The sequence below is a fragment of the Rhinichthys klamathensis genome, unplaced genomic scaffold (assembly GCF_029890125.1).
Source record: "Rhinichthys klamathensis goyatoka isolate OS25496 unplaced genomic scaffold, OSU_Roscu_1.1 h1tg000040l_1, whole genome shotgun sequence".
In the NCBI taxonomy this organism is placed as follows: domain Eukaryota; kingdom Metazoa; phylum Chordata; class Actinopteri; order Cypriniformes; family Leuciscidae; genus Rhinichthys; species Rhinichthys klamathensis.
In genome coordinates this window covers 8570292-8596714 of record NW_026606587.1, presented here as the reverse complement: position 1 = coordinate 8596714, position 26423 = coordinate 8570292, and the positions used below count along the sequence as shown (strand labels likewise).

General features: G+C 44.9%; 1 protein-coding gene across 3 annotated transcripts in view; it reads left to right on the top strand.

Moving 5' to 3' along the window:
* LOC130082015 (probable G-protein coupled receptor 153) overlaps positions 1-6616 on the top strand; it is a 156727-nt gene extending 150111 nt beyond the window's left edge. Inside the window, exons 5-7 of one of the 3 annotated variants that reach the window (XM_056246758.1) lie at positions 2368-2397; positions 4798-4817; positions 5632-6616. In XM_056246758.1, coding sequence (XP_056102733.1) covers positions 2368-2397; positions 4798-4817; positions 5632-6435 — 854 coding nt within the window. In that variant the 3' untranslated portion in view covers positions 6436-6616. Of the gene's footprint in view, positions 1-2367; positions 2398-2843; positions 3029-4797; positions 4818-5631 lie in introns of all 3 variants that reach the window. The other 2 variants (XM_056246759.1, XM_056246757.1) reach the window with 2 other exon arrangements.
* The last annotated feature ends 19807 nt before the right edge of the window (positions 6617-26423 follow it).

The window sequence follows — 26423 nt, the reverse complement described above, 5'->3', positions numbered from 1 at the left end:
GGAGGGGGATAACCCTGCGGAGAAGCGCTCCTGCAGGAACTCCAGCACTGCACACAACGGACAGTTAACCGGGTCCAACTGGTGTTCTCAACACCATGAAGTGAATAACCTTCACTTCAAGGCATATAACTTCCTCGTGGACGGAGCTCTGGAGTGGATGATGGTCTCAACAACCTCGGTTGAGAGACCTGAATTTATGAGCTGGGCCACCTTAGAGGCCAAGCCCACAGTTTCCACAGTATCTTTTAGTAAGTAAGTCTGGTATGCCTGCAGAATGGACATTGTATGCAGGCAGTTGCCTGACCTGCCGCCAAGTAAGCTTTACCCACCAAAGCCAATGTATTTCTTAGTGGATTGGGGGGTAATGCAGATGCAGACTCAGGGGAGAGATGGCTCGCAAGCGTCTCTTCAGCCCTGGGTATCGCCCGATAACCGTGTTGTTTGGACCCATGTATATTTGAATATGAAGATAGCTGGGGACTATATACACGGTACGAAACTGGTCTTTTCCACGACTTCGACACATCAGTGTGGAGGTCGGGAAAAAACCTAACGAATGTGTGCGGTGAGGACCAGCCTGCCGCATCACAAACATCATGTAGGGAAACTCCTGACAAAAAAGCTTGAGAAGCAGCCATACTCCTAGTCAAGTGAGCTCGTACAGCCAAAGGTGAAGGCTGACCATCCGACTTGTAATCAAGTGAGATAGCCTCAACCACCCACTTGCTCATCCTCTGCTTAGATGCAGGACACCCCTTCCTGGGTGACCCAAAACAAACAAACAGCTTTTCAGATTTCCTCCACAGGGCAGCTCTGTGGACATAAGCATCTAGGGCCATCACCGGGCAGAGCAGATTTAGTTCCTCTAGGTCTGACGTCAGAAAAGGAGGAGGACAGAAAGCCTGCAGTACTATTGGTCTAGCAATATTAGTAGGGACCTTAGGAACATTGCATGGCCTGGGATGGAGGAAGGCCTTTACCATGCCAGGCGAGAATTCCAGGCACGAGAGAGAAACAGAGAGTGCTTGAATGTCTCCAATTCTTTTGAGAGACGAAATAGCAAGAAGAAAGATAGTTTTTAGAGTAATGAATTTATCAGAAACTTCTTCAATGGGCTCGAACGGAGGTAGGGAGAGGCCTTCTAATACAACGGCCAAGTCCCATGTCGGCACCCTTGTGCGGAGTGCTGGCCTCAGCCTCAAAGTGCCACGAAGGAAACGTGTTATCAATGGGTGTCTCCCCAGAGAAACTCCACTCAAAGGGACGTGGTAAGCAGCTAGTGCCGCCACGTACACCTTCAGTGTGGAGGGGGATAACCCTGCAGAGAAGAGCTCCTGCAGGATCTCCAGCACTGCACCCACCGGGCAGTTAACCGGGTCCAACTGGTGTTCTCAACACCATGAAGTGAATAACCTTCACTTCAAGGCATATAACTTCCTCTTGGACGGAGCTCTGGAGTGGAGGATGGTCTCAACAACCTTGGTTGAGAGATCTGAATTTATGAGCTGGGCCACCTCAGAGGCCAAGCCCACAGTTTCCACAGTTCTGTATATATATGATAAAACTCCTGCCTAATTTCAACTAAGGACAGACAAAAACACTTTTTCAGACAATGATTCACACAGAGCTCTTGCTGTAGGTACAGAAGCTAGCGCTGTTGTGATTTAGGGGTGCTTTATAGTTTCCTGGTCGATGACGTCACCCGCCTATGACGTTCCATCTCGCCATTGGACTGATTCCATACGTGCTTCACGACGCAATCACGCAGGGGCGTTCTCGCAGCTTTTCGATGCAGCTCGAGTTCCCTTGTAAGAGAAAATTAAATATGAATAGGTTCAGTTTAATCCTGTTAAGTCCTGGCATTTCTTACAGTGTACAATAAAATGTGTAGCTTTGTATTAGCCACCACTATCATAAAAAAAAAGAAAATGATTAATTAAACAAAATGACAGAAAGAAGCTTCTTACACCTTTTCAGACCCTATATTAATTTACTACACGCAGTTTTCTGTACCCAAGAAAATTCTAAATTGTATTTTGTTTGCAACTATGGTTACCTTGTAAAAATGTAAAACGTAAAAACAAATGCAAAAATGTAAAAAGAAGATTTTATCTGGATTCCCACCAAAAATAGCTAGAGGTCACATGATAATTATATCATTAATATGCTTAATCACAAACTATTAGTAAATTGAAGCTGTCATTATGTATTGCTGAATGTAGGTGTCAAGTGTCTGACTCTGCTGTTAGCTGTATTTCATTACCCTTCCTGCTATTTGGCACCATTTCTAAGTTTGCAGCCATAAGGAATATGTGCAAGAAATGGATTGTGTGATCTTAATTTTACAAGTGCTCTGCTTCTTTTCAGACGGTTTACCTTGTGTAACACAACTCAGTTGTATGTATAAGGGTTGCTTCTTGTACTTGTGTCTCACTCAAATGCATGCTAAGCTCCGCTGCCTGTGCTAATAGCTGATCTCATCTATCATCCCGCTGTGTGCCCCCATTTTGCCTTAAGATCAGCATTTCACATTGCTCTACAACTGCTTTTAAAGTTCTGAAAAGAAAAATCGTTTGTAGAATATTTTGCACCAAAACACATTTTAGGGAATTTTAATTGGTAAATGGCAACAGTCAGTCATGATTTTCAGTACAAGACAGTTTAGTTGATGCTAATGATTTCGAATAAAGCATTTTTACGACCTCCAATTCTAATGCGGATCACGTAAATCTATAAAAGGGAATTTTTTTTCCTAACTATTCGTCTGTCTGTCTGTCTGTCTGTCTGTGTATATTGAGCACACTGATTTTTAATCCTGATATATATGCTTTCTGCGTTTGCAGAAAACAGCCAGGATGGAGGCATTCATCCGGACTTAATATTTGACAGACCATTTGACTATAGCTCCGCTGGTGATATCATGACGGTAGACCGTATTGCCAAATACGAATTCTCAACCTTAGAAAGGGGGGGCTCCCAGGGTTATCCATTGAGGGAGCTTCAGGAAGATAAAATGCACTATTTGCAGGTATATTTCCATTGATTTTGTTTCAAATTGATCTTTTCTTTATTTTTAATTAAAAATGTGCATGTTGCAATGGCCCTCCACCTCAGTATTTGCAAAACCTTTATAGTCACTATATTATACAATAATATAACTTCTTTTACTGGAATCATTTTATATTCCTGTTGTCTTACCTATTAGACTTTTCAAGCGTCAAGATTTGAAATTGTAGACTTGTTTTGTGTGAGAACTGTTTGGAAAATATGATCTAACAAACACTTTTGTTTTCTTCACCCAGTGGTATCTTGGTATTTTTGATTTAGGCCTACTGTTGCAGGGCTCATGTGATTACTGCCACTGATGCCTTTTCAGTTTATACTTTAAAGTTAAAAGCTTGAAGTCATTGCAAATATAAATGAGTAAAAAAACTCAATTCAAATACTAGTCTGAATTTGAAACGGGACTAATCATGTGTCATGTTGTAAAAATCCCATACTATAAATATTATGACCCACTATGACTAGACCCGTCATGATTGAACCACTTCTACAAGGAAATACTACTATTAAGGCTTATAGACTCATATTATAGACTGCCAGTATGTTTTAGAGGTGTGCAATGCTTCACTTCAAACTTTTAACCTTTTTACATTTAAATGATTACTTCACATACTGCCCATAAACCCTCACATGTAAACTCCACATGTAACTTTCATTGGCCTGGATTATCAGTTTCACATATTATAATTTTTTCTCTTTGTATAAATAATTAACCAATTATTAAAAATATACCTGACTGGAATGAAAAATTGGACTTTGGAGGTTAAATGTGGAGAATATGCCATAAATGTGTACGCCAAACACTACCCAAAGCTCTGTTAGACAATGTGCAGTGCTTGACTGCTTTTCATTGCTGATTTTATTGCTATATACATTGCACGAATCAACTTTTGAAGTTCTCTTCAAAGTTTATAAAACATTGTGTGTGTTAGAATTGCTCCAAAGACGTTCAGCAAAAAACACTGATGCTTATTGATAAAGAACTCAAAATCATGTGCAAACGTTAGAACATTATTGGTTCTATTAGACTAGAGAATCAATGTTCTTCTTCAATTTCACCAGTGTTTTGTATCATCATCATCAAGTATCAGAATGTCATAATTTGGGAAGTACAAGCTGCTGTTGTTTTTGCTGTCAAGCAATTTAGGCTTATAACAATAAATGCTTCCAGACAATAATATTTAACACTGTCAAAGAATTGTGAGGTAATTCCATCTTTATCTTTATATAAGACAAAGTGATGTTTTATTAGTGGGCAGTATATTTAAAGCAAAATGACAAGCTTTACAAAATAGACAAATCATTTTAATCAGCGGAGTATCAAGGTTTAAAAATGTAAAATGCCTAAATGTAAAAATGTTGAAGTGTTCATAATAGCTGGTCCTGTATCATAATATAAGACATAATTAAGGCTGTGCATTAGTTGATAATATATTTAAACAGTTAAGATCATTAGCATTGGTTTTTAAATAAATCTACTCGCTGAGCTATTACAAAATCTTTTTTTTTTTAAACGAACAGACTAAATGGCATTGCTTTGATGCTTTGCTTCCCTCTTCTGGCCAGAGTGTAGTAAAGACCTCATAATCCATAGGACTTCTTTGTAATCTGCCGTCTCATTCCTTCATTAACCAATACAGTTGCTTTCATGCTAGGCTTGTGCTGTATGCTTTGGATAGTGTACTAAAAGTTCTTTCGAATACTAAAAACTAATTTTATGTCTTTCCTGTGTAGTTCTCAGAACAATGTGGAATGTGAGTATCTATTTGAAGAATGAGTGATTATAAACAAAAAATAATATTTACTTCATTTTGTACTCAAAACATTTTTAAAGGACGTCCCTATTAAAAGGTAAAAATCTATGAATATTAGTACTTTAAAGTGAAAGCAGGCCTGTGTTGCTATTATATGTAGTTCACAAAATTCCATTGATTATTACTTTATAAGTGTGGCGAGCAGGACGAGGTCGAGGGATGTGAGAGAACGGCGTGAGGCCGGTGGTGTGATTAATGATGAACGACACCTGTGAGATGCACTGGTCTCGTATCTCTCACGGAGGAGCGGAAGCATGTAGGAGGAGCGACGCCTGTGAAGATGGAGAGATGAACAGGCCTGACTTTATGTTGTGTTTTGTTTTATTATATGTGGCAGCAGTCGGACGTGAGGGGCTGCTGTCTTTTACTTCCGTTTTGTATTTGTTTATTTATTATTAAAATTGTTGAATGTTCGCTGGTCCTTCTTCCCGCCTCCTTCTTCCCGGGATTCGGGACCAGTGTAACGAGGTTAGATGTTGTGGGAAGAAGGAGGCTGGAACCGGCGAACGTTCAACAATTTTAATAATAAATAAACAAATACACTGGTGCGTCTCACAGGTGTCGTTCATTACTAATCACGCCACCGGCCTCGCGCCATTCTCTCACGTCCCTCGACCTCGTCCTGCTCGCCACAATAAGATATGCAAGAAGCATTGAGAACATGTTTTGTGTCTTTAGATTGAGCCGGAAGCAGAGATGTGTAGAATTGTGCTTTTAGAAATATACTGCTTCATTCGTCTGTGTGTTACTCCAGGTGCCCCCTACAAGAAGATACTCCCACGACGAAACCGACATGTGGACCACCGGTCAGATCCCGTCTTACCTGCATCGCTGGGGCTCCACAGAGGACATCATTGGCATCCCGCAGTACAGCTTGCCACGCCACGAGAGACGTCGGAGCAGCCCGGCATCCTACCACGAGGAGAGCCACCCTCACCGCAAAAGGAGGCGATCAGAGGACATGCATTCACTCAAGCAGATTCCACGAGTCGAGCGTTATGAGGACGATTTCAAGTGCTTTAGCCGCGATGAAGTGATTAATTTCATCGACGAGACACCACTAGCTAGTCCAATGAGGAGCCCTCACCAAGCCTCTGTGATCTCTCTGGTCCCGCAGACGTTCGAGCAGCACATTGTCTTGTTGCCGCATTTTCCGCTCACGCACTTTGAGCGCGAGCCTCAAGCGTTGAGACGCTGCTCTGGCCATGGCAAAGGAGCCACATTAACTGAGATCCCTCATGATACACCGAGAAAGGCAAAGAACGGTAGCGACGGCAGGGGTGCAGCCGGCGAAGCCTCGAGCATTAAGGGATGCCTTGAGCATAGGCGTGATGCCAAGCATGCATCAGAGCTGGTTCTGTTGGCCCAGGGTGGACGGACAGGGGATCAGTCTTCTTCAAGTATTAGGACAGGACAGGTAGATGCATCTGCTTGGGTGGAACAGAAACACCTTTCTAAAGGTGAAAGCAAAGAAAGCTCAAATAGTTTTATAAGTTCACAATCTGCATCGTCAGGCTATATCACTTTTCACTCCGAATCTATAGGATCCACAAACTAAGGAACAGTTTTATGAGTATCATAAAAAATAGTCCCTGATCTGTTAGTATTAAAGCTTTTACTAAGTGGAATGTTTTTGTAATCTAGGAAGTAGGCTTTTTGAGATGTGATTGATTCAAAATGGCATAGGGACAGCATTGGGTTTTCTTTTTTTAACTGATACAGGGCTGGGTTATGGGCTTGGCCCTGTGGGGCCAGTTCGCCTCCAAGCCAAGGGAAGCTGAACAGTAGATAAGAGTCCTGAGCTCAACACTTGAAGTGTGAGATGATCACAAAGGCTTCTACTCATACAAGTGAGCTTTTTACTGAGGCCCTCTATCTTATATGACAGTTCTCAGCTTTTACGATTCAATGATAATTTAGTGTTCTGGTCAAATTACTGCCTTTCTTGACTAAGAAATAAGGGCCTGTTCCATCACTTTGTATAGGCCTTGATAGGGTAGGCCTGGGAGTTCATGCTTTATTCTAATACTTAAAAAATGTCTTGCATTCATGTCTAAAGATGCATAGATGTATACTAAGTTTAACCATCTAATATTAGCCAAACAAAACATAATTTTCCTTATTTTTTTACCAAACTGCCCTTCTCCTGTTATAATATAGTGGAAGAGGTGCATTCAAAGAGGTGTGCCTAGTAGACCATAATCCAGATAATTCTGTAGCTATATAGAATTGTATTACTTTTGAGGGGATTAATGTTTCAGTAAACAGTTTGCAGATTTCTGATTTCAGATTTTATTTCTTGCATTTTATGAAACCTCAAAGGTCAACTTGGTTGTGGAAAAGGTTGGAAGTTATATAGTGTTTCTTTACAACACTTTAGCTCACAGAGCTTTTAGCTGACTCTTTAACTGTGTTTTTGTTGTTTCTGGTGATGTGGCATGTTTTTAATATTTTAGTTTTTAATATTTAAGTAAAGAAAAAATATATTTTGTTATATCGTTTGAATTCATATTTTTGAAGCACAAGGTTCTCTTTGTAGATCCAGACATGCTTGCCAATAGCATAATGTTTCACAGATATGTTTTAACAAGTTTGTGTTAAGTGCTTTGTGATAAATGAAAATGTATTTCCAATGCATTGTTATTCTCATGATTACAGTCTTATTTGTCTGGTAGCCCGTAACAAAGTATGATATGAAAAGTGACACTATTTAAAAACACCTTTAACCTGCACCAACATGCATCGATATGCACTTTTACAAAACAAGTGACATAATCTTGTCACGTGGAGAAAATGACTTTTTGAAAGAAAGCTGGTGTTATTTGATTTGTTATAGTAGACATAACCACTGAATCAGAATTGGATATTTGTTGTATTATTTTATGTTGTATATGACCACATTTTCTACACTTATCCCAAGATTGCAGCTTTTTAAATTATTTGTTTTTGTTAATTATATAAAAAAAATCAATTGCTTGCTGCCGCATGCACTTTTGTACGTTTCATACAACCATATATTGGTGTTGAAATATCAAATGGTGCTTGATACCTAGGCAGCTAGGGATCCACTAGGACATTCTTAAAACTTTATATGGGAAACTGCAGGTTGCCCCTCAAAGTCCAATATACATTAAAGGCATTAATAAGAGTCTTCTTCCTCCTAAACTCTGGATGGCTGTACAATCCCCCCTCCCCCCAATTAATTATCATTGGCTTTTGACGCCATCATTGGGATGACTTTAAAATCAATGTGTCTAAAGGATTGCTAGTGGAAAATATACATTGACTAAAATCAAGACTTGTTTTATATAACCACTTACATACTATATATTTCACAGTTATCTAGAATGATATGTAGCACTGAAACCTAAACATGCCACAGATTTGAGCCTAAATTAATGGTGAGAATGATCACTATTGTAGTAGCACAGTGGGTATTTTAAATAGTTTTGAATGTGAATGCAAACAGACTTGTTCAGTTTCAAACCAGCTTATATTATACATTAAAAAATATAATATAATGAGACTTTAAAGCTACTTCAAAGTTTACAAGGCTCATGTTGTGACCATGCATTGAGTGTTCAACTCTCTCAATTGAACAGATTTAAACATTTGCATCTCCACCTATGGCAAAGTGTTTTTGATTACGGATGTTTTGTTGTTGAAACAATCTCTCTCTCTCTCTCTCTCTCTCTCTCTCTCTCTCTCTCTCTCTCTCTCTCTCTCTCTCTCTCTCTCTCTCTCTCTCTCTCTCTCTCTCTAATTCAAGTTAATTAAATTAGCTTTACTGACATGACTGTGTAGAATAGCACAATGTTGCCAAAGCATTAAAGGCACAGTATGTAAGTTTGGAGACTTATTCAAAACAATAACAAAGGCGTAGCTTGATGACACAGTGAGTAAGCGTGGAATCATGGGATGTGTCGTCTTGTGTCGTCTGCGTTAGCTCAGTGGCTGGTATGAGACACTTGTTGCACACTGCAATAAGCTAGATTGATATTAAAATATATTAATCAAAGCTGGATGACTTGAGTTGCTAAATGCAATTCATTTCAAAACATTGTATGATGGAGAAAATGCTGTATTACTGTTACTACAAATAAATCTCTTTCTCGTTATCCTATGTTAGCCACTTGACAAAATAGTGTTGTCTGATTTACTTTTTGGGTACTAACATGTTACTCACAGTAAATCAAAGAAAAGGAGAAAACAGTAAGACTAACCGTGTTGAGCTATTTAACAAATGATTAGCTTTTCAGTCAATAAAGGTATCCTAACAGTGGCTCACCTGTCTAATAAAACACTCAGGCTTGGTTTAGATTAAGTTTAGATTAAGCCAGGATTAGGCTTTAGTTCAATTAGGACATTTAAGTAGCTTTTATAAACGTGCCATTTAAAAAACATGGCAGGTGTGCATCTTGAGAAAACAATGACACTGACATTTTTCATGATGTTAAAATCAGTAAAATTAAGTTAAAACCGCTCAAACATCCAAAAATTTTAGTCTGGTACTATGCTTAAGCCTTGTTTGTGCAATTGGGGGATTATATATTAAAGTGTCTTGGATTTTTCCATGGTTTCTACGTAAGTAAAACGTACTCGGTTACCTAACGTAACCTCGGTTCTCTCTAGAGAGGGAACGAGTATTGCGTAAGTTTAGCTTACGCTACGGGTAAAGTTCATCTTTGCTCGAGATATTGAAGCCAAAATTATCCTTAATTTTGTATATATTGTCAACGCAGTGCAGCAGCTGCAGACCTAGAGCAGGCTGTCTAGCGTGCTCATTGGCTGCCTTGCGGCAACTGCAGCAGCCTACCAGTGAGCCTTCGTGCCCACTACGCGTCACAGCCCACGCAAGGGGGTGTGGCTTAGCGTATAAAAGCGGGGCTCAGAGGCTGCTTCCCTGGTTTTCATAATCTGAAGCGAAAATCGCTCGTGGCGCTTAGCACGGCCGGTTACGCAATACTCGTTCCCTCTCTAGAGAGAACCGAGGTTACGTTAGGTAACCGAGTACGTTCTCTTACGAGAGGTTCTCTCGTATTGCGTAAGTTTAGCTTACGCTACGGGAACACTTTGTCAACGCCGTGCGCGCCCAGCATCCACTCTATGAGTCCCAACCCGGGGAACATTGAAAGTGGGAAATTCAGGCGGCCAGCAAGCGGGCCGACACATGTATAAACATAAGCACCCATGGGGAATGCAGAGCGGCGGCGCCGGGCTGCATGTACCTGTATATCAACCCATATTAGTGCAGCTCAACCAGGAGAGCTAACGTTGAGGTAGCCTGCGCACCAGTGATGTGGGCAGATCATACACACATTAGACTGATAGAAGTCTGGCCTGCAAGGCGGGAACTTCCAGATTATAGAATCTCACAAATGTAGACGGGGAGGCCCAGCCCTCCGCCATACAGATGTTGTGAATGGAAATTCCACTGGACCATGCCCACGACGAGGCCATGCCTCTTGTGGAATGAGCCCTGATGCCCAGAGGGCATTGCAGACCTTTTGACGCTTAGGCAGCAGAAATCGCGTCCACTATCCATCTGGATAGGGACTGTTTCGAGGCGGCGAGGCCTTTGGTGCGCCAGCCAAACGAAACGAAGAGCTGCTCGGAGCGTCTGAAGGGGGCGGAGCGCGTAACGTAAGCTCTCAGTGCCCTGACAGGGCAGAGGAGGCTGTCGCTGCTCATGCTGTCGGATGCTGGCAGAGCCGACAGAGAAATGACCTGCGCTCTGAAGGGAGTGCCAATCACCTTCGGGACATAGCTATGTCTCGGTTTGAGGATGACTTTAGAGTCATTCGGGCCAAACTCAAGGCACGCTGCGCTAACAGATAGCGCGTGTAAGTCCCCCACACGTTTAACTGATGACAGAGCCAAAAGAAAAACGGTTTTGAGCGAGAGGTATTTTAGATTAGTTGAATCTAATGGTTCGAAGGGATGCATCTTTAGGGCCTCTAGGACCACGGAGAGATCCCAAATAGGAACCGAAGGTGGGCGCGGAGGGTTCATCCTTCTGGCTCCTCTCAAGAAGCGGATGACCAGCTAGTTCCTTCCTAGTGACCGGCCTTGCTTCGACTCAGCGAAGGCTGCGACAGCCGCCACTTATACTTTGAGCGTGGATGGGGACCTGCCCTTATCCAGCAGCTCTTGAAGGAAACCGAGCACCTGCGAAACCTCACCCGTTCTGGGGTCCAGATTTTTGTCGGTGCACCATTTGGAGAACACAGACCATTTAGACACATATAGCCGTCTCGTAGAGGGGGCTCTAGATTGCGTGATCGTGTTCATAACTCCTTCTGGCAGGATAACGGGTATCCGTTGATCAACCACACGTGCAGAGACCAGCGCTCTGGGTGGGGATGCCAAATTGAGCCGCAGGCTTGAGAGAGGAGGTCCCTCCTCACCGGAATCGGCCACGGGGCTGTGTGTGACAGCCGTGTTAGTTCCGGGAACCAGGTTTGGATCTCCCATCGCGGGGCTATGAGGAGCACCGGGCTGTGCAATTCCCTGATTCTCTTGATTACCTGTGGTAACATAGAGATCGGAGGGAAGGCATATAGCGGGCGGCTGGGCCAGAGTTGGGCCAGCGCATCCTCGTTCTTTGAAAAGAGCACTGGGCAATGAGCGTTGTCCTTTGACGCGAATAGGTCGACTTCCGCTCTGCCAAAGAGGCGCCATAACAGCTGGACTGTTTGGGGGTGTAAAGACCACTCCCCGGGGGGAATATTGTCCCTGGACAATCTGTCCGGTCCTTCGTTCAGGATCCCTGGCACGTGCGTCGCTCTCAGCGAGCGCAGGAAGCACTGGGCCCAAACGAGGAGGTGTTCTGCCAGATCGCAGAGGCTCCTGGATCTGACACCGCCCTGGCGGTTCACGTAGGACACAACCGACATGTTGTCCGAGCGGACTAGAACGTGTTGGTCCTGTATGAACGGGAGGAAACTCTTCAGCGCGTTCTCGACCGCCAGCATCTCCAGACAGTTTATGTGAAGGCATTTCTCTCGGTCTGACCACAGGCCAAAGACCGGTCTGCCCTCGAAAAGGCTGCCCCAACCTGAGTTGGAGGCGTCTGTCGAGATGATTTTTCGGTGGGAAATCGCTCCCATTGTCACCCCCTGCTGGTACCAATTGGCCGCTAACCAGGGCTGCAGAGCTGAAATGCAGCTCTGAGATATCCTGATCCGCTTGTAGCCACGCGTCCACCCCTGACGGGGTACGCGGGCGTTCAACCAACGTTGTAGCGGGCGCATGCGCAGTAAGCCCAGCTGAAGCACTGTTGCTGCTGAGGCCATACAGCCCAGCATCCTCTGAAATTTTTTCAGGGAGGCGGTTCTGCCCTTCTGGAAAGATGCGGCTAGGTGTCGAACACGGCACGCTCGCTCTGTCGACAGCTGAGCCTTCATAGCCACGGAGTCCAGTTCCATCCCTAAAAAGGAGATTGACTGGCTGGGCCGTAATGAGCTCTTGGTCCAGTTGACCGTGAGACCCAATCTTTCCAAGTGACTGAGAAGCATAGTTCTGTGAGATACGAGCTCTATCTCTGACTGTGCTAGAATCAGCCAATCGTCCAAGTAGTTCAGAATTCGCACACCCTGACATCTGAAGGGGACGAGCGCCACGTCCATGCACTTCGTGAATGTACGGGGTGCCAGGGACAGGCCGAACGGGAGGACGGTGTACTGATATACCTGGCCGTCGAAGGCGAATCTCAAGAATGGCCTGTGACGGGGTATAATCTGTATCTGAAAATATGCCACTTTCAGATCGAGAGATATAAACCAGTCCCTCGGGCGAATTTGCGCGAGGATCTGCCTGGTTGTAATAATTTTGAACGGTCTCCTCATGAGAGCTTTGTTCAAAAATCTCAGATCTAATATAGGCCTCAGGCCTCCGTCCTTCTTCGGTACGAGAAAATAACGGCTGTAAAAGCCTGACTCGCTCAGAGAAGGCGGCACCGGTTCTATAGCTCCTTTGCACAGCAGTTTGGCTATTTCTGCGCGGAGTAGATGTGCTACTTTTGCGCTCACTGTCGACTCGAGCGTGAAAACGCGGGGGACGGCGAGCGAACTGTAGTGCATAGCCCTGTCTTATTGTGCTTAGGGTTAGGGTTAGGGTTAGGGTTAGGGTTAGGGTTAGGAAACCCCTGGAATGGCTTCCCATGCTTGTGCATGTGTGGCCAGGGGGAGAATGGCCTCCAGGTTCCGGTCGCCGCACACTGTGGGCTTCGGGAACTGAAACGGAGATGTGGGCGCGGCGCGCGCGCCCTCGGTGCTTGGATTAAGCGGCTCGCTGACAGCCGCTTTGGGCTGGTTCGCACGTAACGACCCGATTATATTGAATGGGGAGCGTTTTACAATGGCTTTCTGAAGCGCGAGCGGCGCTTGAGGCGGAGCGACTGATAGCACACGCGAGCGCTCGTGAGCGAGCTCGTAGCATACATTCGCAGTCTGACCGGTATGAGTGCTTAAACACGGCGGCTCGCTGACAGCGATGGCACGCTGTTTCATATGTGACGTCCCTGTTACTTTGAGCGGGGAACGTTTTCTGAGAGCTTTGTAGCGAGTGAGCGGCGCCGGAGGCGAGGCATTTATTAGCAAGCGTGAGCGCGCTGGGGCGGGCACGTGACTTACAATCGCAGCCTGACTCATATGGGTGTCTATATGCGGCGGCTCGCTGACAGCAACAGCTGGCTGTTTTAAATGAGGCGACCCGGTTACTGTGAACGGGGAGCGTGCCATGAACATTCTGTGACGCGCGAGCAGCGCCGGAGACAGTGTGTCTGTTAGTAAGAGTGAGCGCTTGTGAGCGAGCACGTGACTTACACTCATAACCTGACTTACTTGAGGTTGAAATGGCCGTGTGACAGAGCGGGCATGAGATGGACGCAAGCGCGAGTTCGCGGGCGCGATGTTTACATCTAACACTCGAGCGGCATTTGCCAGCTTTATGAGAGTGGGTTCTGTGGGCCTGAGGGACACATGTTTTTGAGTGCTTGTGTGTAGGGGTGAACACTGGGACGTGGGCACATTTTCTACACTTAAAACACCAGCGGCGTGAGCTGGATAAACAGAAAATACACTCTTTATGAGATTTCTGTGGGTCGCCGTAAAAACGGCGTTTGTGTGCAGGCGAGAGGGCATTATAGCCGGCTCGTTGGCTGCTAAATAATCTCCTGCAGTAGCCCTCTGTGGGGGAACTGACAAGGCGTGGCGTTTCGACGGTGGTCCGGCCGCAGCGGGACTTAACCATCTTTTCTCCCTTGGTGTTAGGAGGGCTTCGCTTGCTCGGGTTTCAACACAATCCTCGGCCGGGGTCCCCGCGGGGGAGGCGGCCTGTGGCGGCTGTCCGAGCGCGATCTAGGGCGGCCGCCCCTGTCGACGCTGCAAGGCGGCAGGCTTGGCTGGACGCTGAGTGGAGCTTCTAGCAGGCGGCTTGTCACGTGAGCGGCCTGTGGGTGAGCTAGAGCGTCGTGGCAGAAACAAATTCATGGCCAGCGAGCAGCCTCTGAGCCCCGCTTTTATACGCTAAGCCACACCCCCTTGCGCGGGCTGTGACGCGTAGTGGGCGCGAAGCGCCACCATTGGGCGTGACGTCACGCCAGGCTCACTGGTAGGCTGCTGCAGTTGCCGCAAGGCAGCCAATGAGCACGCTAGACAGCCTGCTCTAGGTCTGCAGCTGCTGCACTGCGTTGGCAATATATACAAAATTAAGGATAATTTTGGCTTCAATATCTCGAGCAAAGATGAAGTTTACCCGTAGCGTAAGCTAAACTTACGCAATACGAGAGAACCTCTCGTAAGAGAACCGGAAGTCGAGGGTAACACGGATATGATGTAATTGACAGGCTACGCAATGACACGGGACGTTACACTGGTCAAAATAGCTGATTTCTCTGTAAATATTGTAAATGTAAATATTGTTGGAGACATTTGGGATAATGCAAGTACACAAGTCAACACAATATATAACACTTTTCGAGTGGTGATAATCCAATTTAATCCAAAAATCTTACATATTGTGCCTTTAAGTAATAAACATATTACACACACATATAATTAAATTAATTAATAATCATATATATGTTAGCAAAAAAAAAAAAAAAAAAATGTCTAAGTAAATACACAGCGGGGATTTTTTTTTTTTTTTTTTTCAATTAGACTCATTCTCATTCTCATATGATAACACATTGCTCTGCCAGCTGGACACACTCTTAATTTTTTCCCAAACATATAAGAGTTTGTCTAAGTGACCCGTTCACTGGTAATCAGGTAGAATTAAAGATGAACTGAACTGAAAAAAATCGACGTTGATAACGTGTTGTTTATGACAATTAAAAGTAAATTACACTAAAATTTTTAATTAAAAATATCAATATAGCTTTTTTTAAGCAACACAAAAATTGCGCTTGTTCCGCTGGCAGTTTCGATGACGTCACTGGCATGGTAGGACACGCAGAGGTGCATAGGCAACAGCTGCAGGTCCTAATACACAGACGAAAATGAGCACTTTTAACGGCATGGGTTACGCATTTGAACCTGTGAGGGACAGTCCAGTAGTTTCTGACTACCACCACCACATGGAGGATCAGTTTCAGGCTCCACATAGCCTACAGCACAGAATCGTTTGGGGCGAAGTGACTGGTGTGGGTGTGTGAGCTGCCGGAGCATGGACACTGCACCGGAGTCAATCTGTTGCAGAGAACAGTCTCTGTTACAAAAAATGCACTTGAATAAATACCAAAAAGGGAGTCTATCTTAAATGATTTCTTGAACACAATGGCCAATCAGAAGCAACACATATAACTGTGATTGGCTACATCACTCAACGCGATGTTATAGCGTTGTTATGAATAGAATGTTATGAATAGAAACTCTGGCCTGTAAATCGTTTCTATTTTGTTTTAGTTGTTCTTGTTGCTTTTCTGCAACAGATGAATAAAAATCTATTAGTTTTTATGTTTTATTCATAGATATTTCTAGTTCGCGGGAGTCCCGCGAATCGTTTTATTTATAACCCGCACACACAGAGTGAGTGCATTACCGCCCGCGCCCGCGCTCGCACTCGGAGTCTCGGCCATCAGATCTAGTGCCGCGCAGCACGTCTCAAGGATAGTGTCGGGAAATATCGTTCGGGCAGAATAAGCTCTAGTTCACTCTTCCTACGCTAAGGAACCGAGAGTTGTCATCCAGTCTCTTTGCTAGAGAGAGAGAGAGACGAGGAAAACAAACAAGCATGCAAATGGAAATGATCGCGGCCGGAAAAATTATCGAGCTAATTTTTTTTGTCGTGCGATTAATTTATTTATTGACTCGCGACAGGCGCACAGGCCTACTAAATAGTCTGTCACTAAAAAATGCTCACTACAGACTCGAAATCCAGGGGCTGTCGGAGGGCTAGACAGTTTTAAGGCAGCTAGCCATGACTTGAGGGCTGGTTTCCTTGTCAAAGGTAGCCTGTGAAAATGTATCGTAACCCCAGCTGCCTTAGCCCTATACAATTCATTACTACAGCCAGGGGCAATACAGTATGAACCCCCCCTAGACCTGTTGGTTTCTGTTTCCCCAGCCATGTCAGCTAGCCTCAGACTATTTACATGCTATGGCTGCTCTGCTGGTGTTGGTTGGCAACGGAGTAGCCTACCATGCCAGTGACGTAGCCGAATGTTGAAATCCAACATGGCGGCGGCCGTGTAACAAAAACAACATTTTCAACGTACAGTTTTATCCCTTTTAACAAATTCTGCCATTTTAATAATTGTACCAATGATAATAAATACAATAGATCTGTTATATCACCGTTTTTCAAATTTCAGTTCAGTTCATCTTTAAAGCTATCTGAGTAGTGTAAGTGTATCTAATGGTCTTGCTCTCCATGAAGTAGTGCAACTTGTCCTCGACGACTCCATCAGTGCAATGTGAACACAGTCTGTGCTCTCCAGGTCTCCAGCTCTGCTTGTGTCGGCCCATCTCTACAGACAGTATGTGCTCACTCACACGATACTCAACCAGCAGCTTTATCTGATCTAGTTTTTAAAATTAATTTGAGACCGTGCTAATTTAAGATTTTAACAATGATTTTCTTGTGCTATAATAAGCCCTGCTTGTCAATCAGATCTTATTGCTATATCAAATTGTCCAGACACTGAGATTGTTAGACCCCAATACATTTGGCATGATAAAGAACTGTTCCACGAGTGTAAAAACTTATATTTTCAAAATATAATTCAACTTCAAGTAGCATGTAGATACCTTATAGGTAAAACGTTTCGGTTACGTATGTAACCCTCGTTCCCTTTCAGTCGTTCCCATTCGACGTAGTCGACATCGACTAAATGGGATCACCATTGAAAACGCCACTAGTGCTGCCACCTTCCAGCGCCTAGACAAAAGCCTTCTGATCCCCCCGCAACTTGAGGCAGAGATGGCAGGGCTAAGGCCAGGGAAATCTCTGCTGTTCCACAGGACCACTGGGAAAGCTTACCTTATCAATGGAAGAAAGGGACGCTGCAGAAGCCACATCCTGCCTGAAGGGAGGTAACATGTGGAGAATACACATATGGACTGGGCGGAAGACCGGGCAGTACAACATATAGAATGTCACTGGGATGGCTCCAGCCTATGACAGGGGGAGACACAACCGGACAGTGACGGCAGAGCAGGCTCTGCCGAGGGAAGACACGGGCTTGCCGCAGGGAGCCGTACCATGGAAGAATACACATATGGGATCGCCGTAGGGATCACAACATATGGACCCAGCCTAACACAGGTTCCACAGTGCATACGAGTGATAGGCCTGGCTTCGGACGTTCCGCCACGTCCATTACCGAAGGGTATGGAGGAACTCGACTGGGTTCGGCTAATAAGGGGAACTCTACTGGAGCAAAAATTGCGCACGTATCCAGTCCATAGGAGGGGAATGGCGCAGCAAGCCGACACTTGGAACCAGGCTTATGTGAAGGGAGCCCACAGAAAGCAGCGGTTCGACACATAGGCTAGTTCTCTAGCAAATGTGATAGGTGTCGCCCAGCCCCCAACTCTATTTAACATCTGTTCAGCGAGGCACTCTGTGTCAACGCCTAGGAGGGAGCAATACTCTCACTTAGGAGGAGCTCACAACCCAGGTGGGCACGTGCATCTTGGGAAAACTTTCTCACCAAGATGAAGGCAACCACATGTAGTGGGCCAACCTCTGCTTGGAAACAGCCTTCCCTTCTGCTGGTCTTCGTAACAGACAAGAGCTGGTCTGAGGTCCAGGCTTTGCATTCTGAGCACGTAAAACCGCAATGGAACGGACGGACAGAGAAAAGCCAGGGCTGGGTCTGCCTCCTCCGGGGCAGTGCTTGCAGTCTCACCACCTGGTCCCGTAGGAGAGGTAGGAACCTTGGGCACATATCCAGGCCGGGTCTCAGATTTCATGATAGTTAGCCAGCACGAATTCCAGGCACGATTTATTCATTCATTCATTCATTTTATTTTATTGTCCACGATGTGGAAATTTGCCTTCGGTCTCATAAATACAACAATCAAACCAACAACAACAAAAACAACAAGAACAACAAGACTAACACACAGACATATTCAGGGCAAAATGCAGTACAGCAGTAGCAATTACGTTACAATGCATCAACGGGACGTGGTGTTCAGCGTCCGAATTGCATTAGGAATAAAATAATTTTTAAAGATATTACGATTTGCCCTAGGTACTTTGTAACGTCTGGCAGAGGGAAGAAGTTCAAACTCCCTATTGAGTGGATGAGAGGGATCATTTGCTATTTTAAAAGCTTTTTTCCTGAGAACTTCCCCGTACATGGAATTTAATTGTTTTTGACTTGTCCCTATGATTTTTGAGGCGAGGTTTACTATTCTCTGCAACTTGCTTCTCCCTTTTACGTTTCACGAGTTCACACTTACATCAATTAAACAGAGTAAAGATTATGCGTATTTGGCGTGCTGTCCGGGGGGAGGGCTCCGAGCTCGGAATTTTGCCCGAACCCAGAGTACTCCCCCCGTTGTTGTAAGAGTATTAGGACTATAAGTGAGGAGATGGGGTGGTGGAGGGATGCTGTTAAACTGTCAATGAACGGAGGTTAGTTTGCTGTATATATACACAGCGCTTAACTCGTTTATTAAGCACCACTCTTGTCTAATTAGGTTTGATTATCTGAATGTGCTCCACGTGTGTTTAATTAGGTTTAATTATCTGAACGTGCTCCTCCCGAACTTTGTTAATAAAACATCATTTCACGAGTTCACACTTACATCAATTAAACAGAGTAAAGATTATGCGTATTTGGCGTGCTGTCCGGGGGGAGGGCTCCGAGCTCGGAATTTTGCCCGAACCCAGAGTACTCCCCCAAAAGGCAAAAGAGCAAAGGACAGCCGCCAGACCAAAGACCCCCCAAAACGCAGAGAATTTGGCGGGCTGGCGTTTTGAGAATAAGCCTGGTTGCTTGACCAGGAGGGCCTGCTGGCTCACGAACGGGGAGCAGTCGTAATTTGGAACAACAGTTGGGAGGGCTCGCACCGTTTCTCGACGGGAGCAGCTCACAGCGTCAGACAGGTGAGCTCTACCGGCCGATGAACAGCGTGATTTATGCCGCCTGACCAGGAGGGCCCGTGTTGCCTCTGGCGGGAGCAGCTCACTGCGCTGGGCGGACGGGCCCTACTGGTTGACAAGATTTGGGAATGCCCAACCAGGAGGGCCCATGTAGCTTCCGACGGGAGCAGCTCACAGCGTCGGGCTGATGGGCCCTACCGGCTGACGGTGGAGTGGCGCGTTTTTTGGAAGCCCGGACTGGAGATTTCTTGCTGTCCGCTGGGAAATCGATACCTGTTGGATGGGAAAGAGAAAACATAGATGCATGCAAAGTCCGCTGGGAGACCAATGCTCGCTGGACAGAAAAAGAGGAAACATAGATGCTTGCAATGTCCGCTGGGAGACCAATGCTCGCTGGACAGAATTATGCAATGTCCGCTGGGAGACCAATGCTCGCTGGACAGAATTATGCAGTGTCCGCTGGGAGACCAATGCTCGCTGGACAGAAAAGAGGAAACATAGATGCTTGCAATGTCCGCTGGGAGACCAATGCTCGCTGGACAGAAAAAGGAGAAAACATAGATGCTTTGCAATGTCCGCTGGGAGACCAATGCTCGCTGGACAGAATTATGCAATGTCCGCTGGGAGACCAATGCTCGCTGGACAGAGAAAGAGGAAACATAGATGCATGCAACGTCCGCTGGGAGACCAATGCTCGCTGGACAGAGAAAGAGGAAACATAGATGCATGCAACGTCCGCTGGGAGACCAATGCTCGCTGGACGGAGAAAGAGGAAACATAGATGCATGCAACGTCCGCTGGGAGACCAATGCTCGCTGGACAGAGAAAGAGTAAACATAGATGCATGCAACGTCCGCTGGGAGACCAATGCTCGCTGGACGGAGAAAGAGGAAACATAGAAGCATGCAACGTCCGCTGGGAGACCAATGCTGTTGGACGGAGAAAGAGGAAACATAGATGCATGCAACGTCCGCTGGGAGACCAATGCTCGCTGGACGGAGAAAGAGGAAACATAGAAGCATGCAACGTCCGCTGGGAGACCAATGCTGTTGGACGGAGAAAGAGGAAACATAGATGCATGCAACGTCCGCTGGGAGACCAATGCTCGCTGGACGGAGAAAGAGGAAACATAGCCAGAGAAACAGAGCTCCTACGGGAGCAGAGGAGACATCACTGCTGCGGCAGTGAAGAAAATAGCCAGGGAAACAGAGCTCCTACGGGAGCAGAGGAGACATCACTGCTGCGGCAGTGAAGAAAATAGCCAGGGAAACGGAGCTCCTGTGGGAGCAGAGGAGACATCACTGCTGCGGCAGTGGAGAAAATAGCCAGGGAAACGGAGCTCCTGCGGGAGCAGAGGAGACATCACTGCTGCGGCAGTGGAGAAAATAGCCAGGGAAACGGAGCTCCTGCGGGAGCAGAGGAGACATCACTGCTGCGGCAGTGGAGAAACTTACCTGGAGAAAAAAGAGCTCCTGCGGGAGCAGAGGAGACATCACTGCTGCGGCAGTGAAGAAAATAGCCAGAGAAACAGAGCTCCTGCGGGAGCAGATGAGACGTCACTACTGTGGCAGTGGAGAAACTTACCTGGAGAAAAAAGAGCTCCTGCGGGAGCAGAGGAGACATCACTGCTGCGGCAGTGGAGAAAATAGCCAGAGAAACAGAGCTCCTGCGGGAGCAGAGGAGACATCACTGCTGCGGCAGTGGAGAAAATAGCCAGAGAAACAGAGCTCCTGCGGGAGCAGAGGAGACATCACTGCAGCGGCAGTGGAGAAAATAGCCAGAGAAACAGATCAGATTATTTTATTTAATGCCATGTCGGCATTCAGAGCTATTTTCATGGCAAAAATTCAATCACAAAAATACAAATATCATATAAATACAATAAAAACAAAGCAAATATAAACAAGTCATATTATATAATATATATATTTAAATTAACATGATAAAAAATCCAAAACCTTTTCAGGCATAATCTCATTAAATATGTCCTTCAATGAAGAAACTTCATAAAAGAGCATTCTGCTTGCGTTAAGGCCAGAACAATCTAATAAAACATGTTTGACAGATAAGGGAATTTTACAAAACATACACAAAGTTGGGTCTTCAACTTTAAGCAAAAAAGCATGGGTCAAACTTGTGTCCAGAGAAACAGAGCTCCTGCGGGAGCAGAAAACTTACCTGGAGAAATGAGCTCCTGCGGGAGCGGAGAAGACATCACTGCTGCGGCAGTGGAGAAATTTACCTGGACAAATTGAGTTCCTCTGGTGTGAGGCTGAGCAAAGAGAGGAGTAGGTTGGGGCCTGGTGGGCCGATGCTCGTCTTCTTGCGCGTTAATCAAAAACGCGAAGAGGAGGTGAGAGATTAAATCCTTGCAGGATTATGTGCATCTGAAGTTTAAGTGGCCGAGCAAAGATAGCAGTTCGCGTTTTAGAACAGTGGGAAGGTGGACGAGATCAAAAATATCCTATCGATTTTTTCTTGTGCAGTGAGGCCTGGAAAACAACTGTATCCAAGTTAATGCCCAGAATTCAAATGGACGAGGCTGAACCCATGGTTTTAACCTGTGCAATTGGAATCCCGAGCTCAGCAGAAACTGTGCGGGGCTGTGAGATCGATTATTAAACGTACGAAAATGTTCTTATTTTCTCAGTTTATTTCGTTTATTTTGATCATTTCTATGGGTCATATTCCCTGCCGATTTGTTCGTTCTGAATCAGAAAAACCAATAGTGAAACTGTGGCTTTAAACTAGCCTACCTACTTCAAAAAATAAAAATAAAATAAAAATACATTTATGCTATAACTTTAAGTTTCTAAGCGATTTTTGTAAATAAATTGCAGGACAGTGTTAACGAAAGGTTCTTATTCTGTGTGCAATCTGCACGTAATGTGCGACCTATTGTTTACGTGTGAGTTTACCAAAAGGAAGCATCGCGTTAATGAACGGCAAATCATTTGTACGGAAACTATTTAAAACGCGTGTTCCCCCGATCAAAATTAGTATCCAGATAGCATAACTTGCTCGTGATTCAACAACTGAAGTGATACGAAGTTCAATTAGGGACATAAAACGAAAAGGTTTTGAGCTGAGCACTCACAGAGTTGACCCGGCAGATGTTGAGTGTGGACTGACCGGGACTGAATCTGCAGCGCGGCTTACTTAGGGCCTGCTGCGGCGGCCTGACGCTGGAGGAAGACCCGTTACTTCGAATTAAGAGGGCGGCATTGCCTTATGACCATTTATCTATGGCAGGAATTATTGAATGGTCCGGTTTAAAGAAATATGCGGAAGTAGATTGTGGATGTTTCGCCCGCGGTGGCGAGGACCCGTTTGTTTGGCCTGACGCCCACGAGATAATACCGGAGGATTGTGGCAAAGATTCCTAATCCTGAAGGACGAAAGATTCTTCATCAAACGGGAAGAGCTCGATTCGGACATGTTAGGAAGGTACTGCGGGGTCAAATGCTGTTAAACTGTCAATGAACGGAGGTTAGTTTGCTGTATATATACACAGCGCTTAACTCGTTTATTAAGCACCACTCTTGTCTAATTAGGTTTGATTATCTGAATGTGCTCCACGTGTGTTTAATTAGGTTTAATTATCTGAACGTGCTCCTCCCGAACTTTGTTAATAAAACATCATTTAAATTACCATACCACATCGCCATGTTAAAAGTTAGAATACTCTCTATCAGATTCTTATAAACTATTTCCATAATGTGCTTGCTCAATCTGAAGGACTTGAGCTTGCGCAATAAATGGAGACGTTGGTTACAGGTTTTAAAAATGTAATCTGTGTTTTCACCGAAATTTAGATTAGAATCAATATATGTACCGAGGTATTTGAACTTTTCTACTACCTCTACAATTTGTCCCCTAATTATAAGGGGCTGCACAGGGTCCTTTTCATAAAAAACAAGTTCCTTTGTTTTTGTTACATTTATCTCTAAGGAACTTTCATCGCACCATTTCTGGAGAGATGACACATGTGCTCTATATACTTCCTCTCCAACTAGGCTATGTCCCCCCTCTTTAATAAAGCATCCAGGGCCATATCATCTGCATACTTGAACAAACGAAAATTTTCCTGATCTAATTGGAATTCGTTTGTATAAATGGAGAAGAGTAATGGGGAAAGGATAGTCCCTTGCGGGGCGCCAGTATTAAGCACAAGGATGTCAGACCGAGTATTATTAACCAGAACCTGTTGAGGGCGGTCAGAGAGGAAGTCCCTTACAAGGTGGATAATACCACCATTTACTCCTATATGGATAAGTCTCTGCAGCAAGGTATGAATCTGCATGCTGTTAAAGGCAGATGTAAAATTGATAAACAAGGCCCTAGCTAGGTGGGAAGGGGCTTGAAGGTGCTTTGCTATGGTGTGAAACATACTGACAGTTGCGTCGTCGGTTCCCCTCATACTTTTGTAAGCAAACTGGAGATGATCTAAACTATTAAAAACTGATGCTGTAATATGCTTGCTTATAACTCTCTCAAAACATTTTCCTAAGACGGAAGTAAGGGCAATGGGCCTGAAATCTTTTAGTTCAGTAGCTCCAGATTTTTTCGGAATAGGCACAATATGGGACATTTTCCATAATTTGGGAATTGTTAAGGAATTAAGCAAGTACTGGAATAACTCCAGCACAATACCTTTTAATTCATGGATATGTTCTTTTAAAACTCTCCCTCTCAGGGCATCTGGCCCCGGGGCTGAGTTGGACTTAATACTAGACAGGCTGGCTATAATATCATGTTCATTCAGTGTAATAGGGACATATCCCGAAATGGACCTACACACACTGTCACGTTCAGCACTAAAATCATTTTTGTCAAAACGACTGAAAAAGACATTTAGATCATTTGCAAAAGATGGAGAGGAGTGTGACAGGGGGGTACGGTTTTTCTTAGTTTCCCGACCCATCATCACATTTAAACCTTCCCATGCTTTCTTGGCATTTCCTGAAAAATAATGACATTCAACTTTATCCTTATATTCTATTTTTGCTTTACTCAGTTTCGATCTTAGTTCGCTTCTTTTTTCCTTGAGTAACTCGATATTACCACTTTTGAACGCATGTTTTTTCTTACGAATACATTCCTTAAGATCACTAGTCATCCATAAGTTGTTATTAGGAAATATTCTTACAATTTTAGTTCGAGTGATTTTACTTTCATTAAACAACAGATAAGATGTAAAAGTGTCAATTTGTTCATGCGGTGTGTCACATGAGTTAAGAAATAACCAGTCAGTAGTCTCCAGCTCGCATTTCATCTCCTCCATACAGTCCTCAGTCCAGATCTTAATTTCCTTAATCACAGTCTTTTCCCGTCTCAGCTTAGCCCTGTAACGTGGAAGTAGGTGGACGACATTATGGTCCGATTTCCCCAAGGCAGGCCTGCAGATGGATTTATAGGCGTCTAGTATGTTGCCATAGCACTTATCTAGAGTACGTGCCAGGCGGGTGGGACAGTCCACATATTGATGTAAGGTGGGTAAATGATCAGACAGGTTACAGGAATTAAAGTCCCCAAGTAACAGGACGGGTTGACTGACTGCACGGGACAGGGCGGTGTTATAGCTCTCTGCTATCCTGGCTGCAGCTCCCACAAAGTCCGGCCGAGGTACATAGGCCAATATGATAGTGATCAGTCCAAACTCCCTCGGGAGATAAAAGGGGCGAAAAGAGACAACCAGGATTTCATAGTCATGTGTACACACACGTTCCCGGAAGGTATACTGGGTAGCCCAGCGTGTGTCCATATAGACACACAAACCACCACCAATAGATTTCCGCGACAAATTAATGTCTCTATCAGCCCGAATAATTGTATAACCCGGCAAGTTGGGGTCTGACGTCTCCTCTTTCAACCAGCTTTCCGTAAAACAGATGAGATTACTCTGTTGGAACTCATTATCATATTGAATTTTAGCGATCAGTTCATTCATCTTGTTGCTCAAAGAGCGAACATTAGATAAAGTTATTACCGGTAGGGGATGTCTACTGCCGCGCCTCCTCAGTCTTTCTCTCACTCCTCCTCTTGATCCTCTTCTCTTTATTTTCATCCCTTTTCACGTTCTGATGTTTTTGAGTTGCGGATACTTGACCATAAGCTCCAGACCAGAGTCCCCCGGTTTAATTGAGTGTCTGAATGACAACAGCTGGTCCCTCGTGTAGGTAAGGATTCCGGCGTTTCCATATAAACTCCATACTTCGGCGATTAAACCACTGAGAAGGCACACAGCCAGCCAAAGCAACATGCCGACGCTGAAGTTCATCTTGCTACAAAGAGAATGCGGGCTCAATCACTTAAATAAAAATAAAAAAAGACTCACAGGACACGAGACAGACAGGTGAGACACTGCAGCAGCAGAGCCGCGCCCCGGCCCGGAAGTAAGGGTCCTTCGTTGACCGAAAATGCATGCAAGTCCCTAGAGACCAAGCAACAAGGAGAACTGTTTCTCTAAAAACAGGATTTTTAACTCACTGCCTGCAGGGCTCAAGGGAGGTCTCTGCAGTGCAGTTGCACCAGAGATAAGTACCGAGAGGGTAAAGAGGGGGCGCAAGGCGGATTCAGTCTCCTTGCTCCCCTCAGGAACCTGACGATCAAGTCGTGCTTCCTACGGATTTGTATCCACTGCATCATGATGTGCTTCAATACAGAGGCAACAACATTTTGAGGTGGAGGAGACAGCCCTCACTCCAACCCATTAGCAGGAAAGAAGCACTGAAGTGATCGAACACCTTCGGGATCTCCTCACGGAGAGAAGACTTAATTCAACGAATAGGTTCCACTTCTAAGGGGGAGCGTGCCTCATTTTGAGAGGGTGCTCTCACAGAAGTGATGGTCTCTACGGCATACAATTTATTGCGGTAGTAACCAGAACCTCCACGTCCCGTTCTTTTTAGAACCGGACCTGGAACTCTCCAAGGTCTGAACACGGGTGTCATCATGCCCCATCCCTGAGAATGTACTCAGAGGAAG